The sequence below is a fragment of the Arachis ipaensis genome, chromosome B04, assembly GCF_000816755.2.
Source record: "Arachis ipaensis cultivar K30076 chromosome B04, Araip1.1, whole genome shotgun sequence".
Taxonomy (NCBI): Eukaryota; Viridiplantae; Streptophyta; class Magnoliopsida; order Fabales; family Fabaceae; genus Arachis; species Arachis ipaensis.
In genome coordinates, this window is record NC_029788.2 from 89,158,674 (window position 1) to 89,164,527 (window position 5,854).

The window sequence follows — 5,854 nt, forward strand, 5'->3', positions numbered from 1 at the left end:
ACGCTTGGTTAAGGTCATACCTGCATGGTGTATGTCTTGCCACTGCCAGTGGCTCCATAAGCGAAAACCGTGGCGTTGCAGCCACTGAAGATTCCAGGTATCATAGGGCTCACTTCTTTGCTGAATATCTGACCCACATTATTATCTTCTACCCCAAAGAATGAGTCCAATTGGTAGCACTCCTTTCGGCTAACATCAACACAAAACACAAAAATCACCACCGAACCTAAAAATTCCACAAACCTCTTTCACCCAAAACAAGAAAGAAGAGTTTAATTTCCATGCACGGACACACATTTTCAAAAAATTGTTTCACACAAAAGTGGTTGACTCTCACGGCTTCTATTGTAAGAAAAAACCAACATAATTGGATATGTAAAATTTCTTTTACACTAACGGCATAGTAAAATTAAGCTCAAACACAACAAGAAAGCATAATTGGGGGGAAAAGGTAAAGGCTAGAAATAATTTCTGAAACCTGGTTTGTGGATCTTTGAGATAAACGGCAACTTCATCTTCTGCAGACTCGAAATGTTGGTCCAGGACGGAGACACACGGAACTGGGTCGCCATTTCTTGAAGAGATCTCTTGAGGAAGAAAGGGTCTAACCCTAACTATCACTCTGACCTTGGAGCCAAGAGTAGCCATTGAAGAAGTTAGGAAAGGAATTTTCAGAGAAATTTTGGGAAATGTTCAGAGAGAGAATTATGAAAAGTTATGTTATGCGTGTTTAGTACTATTTTTAATAAATGTTTTTAATTTTTCGAAAAATTAATTGAGAGTTTTTGAAGAAGTAAAAAAAATGACTTCTTTTTTTTTCAGGAGTTATTTTATCATTCTCATTAAAAAAAATTTAGGAATATGTTCTTTTCACGAATTTTTTTTTATCATTCTAGCAGTCTATTTTTATTATTAAATTTGTATTTAACATTGTTTATAGTATAAAATCTCAATAATTAAGTTATGTAAAATTAACATTCAATATTAAAAGATATTTATTATCATTGTTATTTAATATCCATTATCTTTGTGTAAAAAATTGTATTTTTTGAATCATTTATCTAAATCCTACAACTTTAAAATAAGTACTTTTATAACTAAAAATCCAAATACAAAATAACTTATTTATAAGCTGCTATAAATAAAAAATTTTATATTTTAAGCTCTTTTGAACTTATTTAAGAAATTTATCTAAAGTGGGTCTTAATCTCTCAATCTTATTCTCCTTTTAAATTCAGTCTAAAAATTCATAAATACACAAGTATAATGTCTTTAAGGAATTTTCATAAGAATAAATGATCTAGAATCTAGACTAATTTCTCTTTCTTAATTGTACATCTATTTAACAAGGCAGTACTGTGTTCATATCTATGTACATAAGAGACATAGATCCAGTGATACATATATATTATTTATTTGTTGAGTTATAAAATTTTAAATAGATACAGTTATACTAAAAGATATGTCTTCAATGTATCTCTTTTAAGTTATGATACTAAACATAATTCATGAGTTATCAAATTTTTTATTTTTGTCCTTTATTATTTTTTAAAAATTCAATTTTGTCCTTTATCTTTATCCTATTTTTCTTAATTCCATTTCATTTTCCTTTTGTCTGATCCATTTATACTACTTTTTCCTTCTGTTATTGTCGTTGCTGCCACTATCACTTCCTTTTGTCCAACACCTCTCTCTTTCTTTCTCTCTCTTTGTAATGACTCGCATTTTTAAAAATTTAAATAAAAAAGGTTCTAATTTATTTTATTAATTTAGACTCCTTATTTTTAAAAAACAACTTATTAAGAATAATTAAATTGATTTTTTTATGAATATTTTGAATTCAATTTTTTTAAAAAAAAAAAGAGAAAAAATAATTAATTTGATTATTGTAGTTTTTGATAGATATATTTTTATACGTTCCTAAAATAATATTTAGTATCATAATTATATTTTAAATTATTTTAATCTTAAGATTTTATAAAACTCTTATACTACTAATGTGTATTTTTATTACTAAATTTCTTATTTTTATACACATTCCTATTGTTTAACATGTATAATTTCTCATCCCTCACCTTCACAGACGTACATAGACACTAATCTCACTCTCAACCTTACCTTAACCCTAACCTACCCCCTTTCTTTACCCACACCCACACCTCAACAAAGAAAGAAAGTAGAGGAAAAGAAACAAGAGATGGAATTTGAGAGAGTTGAGAGGGAAAATCAGATCGTGAGGGAGAAGAAGAAGAGAGGGGGAGGGATGGCGGCGCGGGGTTTGCTGCCGCGCCGCCGCATCCAGCTTGCCATCACGCCTCACTGCCATCGACAGGAGCGTTAGGAGAGAGAGAGAGAGGGACAAACTCGCACGGGAGAGAGAGGAGGTTGCGCCGCACAGCCGTCGGAGCCATCATCCTGCCAGTCATCGCTGCTGCCAATGATGGAGCCGTCGCTGAATCCTGTGTCACCATCGTTCTTGCCAGCTTGCGAGAGAGAAGCACGATAAATCTCTTCCATTTCTGCTGTCCTGATTTTTTGAGAGAGAAGCTCATGGATGGAGGAAGGTGGAAAGAGATAAGAACTCCATTGAGAGAGGGAAGACGCCACTGTCATGCTTCATGGTCGCGGTGATAGATCTCGCGTCACCGTCACCCATGGCCGCTACTCTTACCGCCGCTCTATTTGGTTCTGTTTTGAGCTGTCTTGCCGTCTGGGTGGTCATTAACAACAACTGCCAGAGCCACCAGCGCCACTGTTACTCCTCAAATTTCGTCTCTCTTTCATTAGGGTTTGCTATCTCAACCACTTGAAGCTACCACCGGTTCTGTTGAGGGTTTCAGCTGTGAATGCCACCAGCACCAGCACCATCCTTCTTGTCTTGGTCTCAATTCTGGAAATCTTGAACCTACCATGATTTTACCTTTGTTCTGATCCAATGTTGTTTCTTGGTCAAATTCTTGTTTTAATTTCAATAGCTTGTCTTTGTTTTAGCACGGCCATTTTGCTCCTCTTATTTTTCTGCTGGGGCTGTCTTGAGTGTTGATGATTATGCCACTATGGAATTGCTAAAGTTGTTGCTGCCATGGATTTAAAAAGAAAGGGGATTATCGCGTTTAAATTATGCGGTTTTGACTAAGAGTTTTTAATTTAAGAAAGTCAAAAAGCTTATTGAATAATTACAAATAATTTATAAATGCTTTGTATGATCAATTAATGAGAATTGATGAAGTTGGAAATTGTTAGTTGGTGCGCAGAAATTGTAATTACACTTTGATTGTGTAAAATTCATTGCTCTTTCTTTCCCTGGTAATGGCGCCAAAAACATGATGCCAATACCATGGTTCACAACTTCGCACAACTGACCAGCAAGTGCACTGGGTCGTCCAAGTAATACCTTACGTAAGTAAGGGTCGAATCCCACGGAGATAGTTGGTATGAAGCAAGCTATGGTCACCTTGTAAATCTCAGTCAGGCTGATATAAAGTGATAATGGTGTTTTCGAATAATAATTAATAAAACAGGGATAGAAATACTTATGTAAATCATTGGTGAGAATTTCAGATAAGCGAATAGAGATGCTTTCGTTCCTCTGAACCTCTGCTTTCCTGCTATCTTCATCCAATCAGTCTTACTCCTTTCCATGGCTGGCTTTATGTGATACATCACCATTGTCAATGGCTACTTTCGGTCTTCTCTCGGGAAAATGATCCAAATGCCCTGTCACGGCACGGCTATTCATCTGTCGGTTCTCGATCATGCTGGAATAGGATTTACTATCCTTTTGCGTCTGTCACTACGCCCGGCAATCGCGAGTTTGAAGCTCGTCACAGTCATTCAATCATTGAATCCTACTCGGAATACCATAGACAAGGTTTAGACCTTCCGGATTCTCTTGAATGCCGCCATCATTCTAGCTTACACCACGAAGATTCTGATTAAGAGATCTAAGAGATACTCATTCAATTCGAATGTAGAACGGAAGTGGTTGTCAGGCACGCGTTCATAGGGAATGATGATGATTGTCACGTTCATCACATTCAGGTTGAAGTGCGAATGAATATCTTGGAAGCGAAATAAGATGAATTGAATAGAAAACAATAGTACTTGCATTAATCTTTGAGGAACAGCAGAGCTCTACACCTTAATCTATAGAGTGTAGAAACTCTACCGTTAAAATTACATAAGTGAAAGGTCCAGGCATGGCCGAATGGCCAGCCCCTCTGATCTAAGAACCAGGCGTCCAAAGATGATCAAAGGATCAAAAAAATAATCCAAAGATGGTTCAAAAGATATCTAATACAATAGTGAAATGTCCTATTTATAATAAACTAGCTACTAGGGTTTACAGATGTAAGTAATTGATGCATAAATCCACTTCCGGGGCCCACTTGGTGTGTGCTTGGGCTGAGCTTTGAGTGTTGCACGTGTAGAGGTCCTCCTTGGAGTTGAACGCCAGCTTTTGTGCCAGTTTGGGCAGAAAGCTGGCGTTGAATGCCAGTTTGCGTCATCTATTCTTGGCCAAAGTATGGACTATTATACATTGCTGGAAAGCCCTGGATGTCTACTTTCCAACGCAATTGGAAGTGCGCCGTTTCGAGTTCTATAGCTCCAGAAAATCCACTTTGAGTGCAGGAAGGTCAGAATCCAACAGCATCAGCAGTCCTTCTTCAACCTCTGAATCTGATTTTTGCTCAAGTCCCTCAATTTCAGCCAGAAAATACCTGAAATCACAGAAAAACTTGTCTTTGTTGCTCCTCCCTCATTACTTTTTGATCTTCTCTTATTTCATGGAGCATGATGGAGTGCTCTTGATGTTCCACCCTTAATTGTCCCATATTGGAACTCAATTCTCCTAGGGAGGTGTTGATTTGCTCCCAATAGTTTTGTGGAGGAAATTGCATTTGAGGCATCTCTGGGATCTCATGGTGATGAGCTTCTTGCGCCTCTTGAGCTCCATGAATGGGCTCTCTTGCTTGCTCCATCTTTTTCTTAGTGATGGGTGATGAGCGGATATTTTATACGCTTTTTGGGGTTAATTTCATATAGTTTTTAGTATGTTTTAGTTAGTTTTTAGTTCATTTCCATTAGTTTTTAGGAAAAATTCATATTTCTGGACTTTACTATGAGTTGTGTGTTTTTCTGTAATTTCAGGTATTTTTCTGACTGAAATTGAGGGAGCTGAGCAAAAATCTGATTCAGGCTGAAAAAAGGACTGCTGATGCTGTTGGATTCTGACCTCCCTGCACTCAAAGTGGATTTTCTGGAGCTACAGAACTCGAAATGGCGTGCTTCTAATTGCGTTGGAAAGTAGACATCCAGGGCTTTCCAGCAATATATAATAGTCTATACTTTGCTCAAGGATAGATGACGTAAACTGGCATTCAACGCCAGTTCTCTGCCCAATTCTGGCGTCCATCGCCAGAAAAGGATTAAAAGTTGGAGTTCAACGCCAGAAATGGATCCAAACCTGGCGTTGAACGCCCAAAATGGCCTTATGCACGTGAATTGCTTAAGTCTCAACCCCAGCACACACCAAGTGGGCCCCAGAAGTGGATCTCTATACCATCTGTTATAGTTTACTCAATTGCTGTAAACCTAGGCTACTAGTTTAGTATTTAAACAACTTTTAGAGACTTATCTTGTATCTCATAACATTTTAGATCTAAACTTTGTACTCTTTGACGGCATGAGTCTCTAAATTCCATTGTTGGGGGTGAGGAGCTCTGCTGTGTCTCGATGAATTAATGCAAGTATTTCTGTTTTCCATTCAAACATGCGTGTTCCTATCTAAGATATCCATTCGCGCCTAACTATGGAGAAGGTGATGATCAGTGACACTCATCACCTTCCTCAA

General features: G+C 37.2%; 1 protein-coding gene across 1 annotated transcript in view; it reads right to left on the reverse strand.

Moving 5' to 3' along the window:
• Positions 1 to 2,268, reverse strand: part of LOC107639468 (kinesin-like protein KIN-10B) — a 5,972-nt gene extending 3,704 nt beyond the window's left edge. The window contains exons 1-3 of the mRNA XM_016342975.2: positions 2,236 to 2,268; positions 479 to 704; positions 21 to 189 (exon numbers count right to left, since the gene is read on the reverse strand). Coding sequence (XP_016198461.1) covers positions 21 to 189; positions 479 to 648 — 339 coding nt within the window. The 5' untranslated portion in view covers positions 649 to 704; positions 2,236 to 2,268. The remainder of the gene's footprint in view (positions 1 to 20; positions 190 to 478; positions 705 to 2,235) is intronic.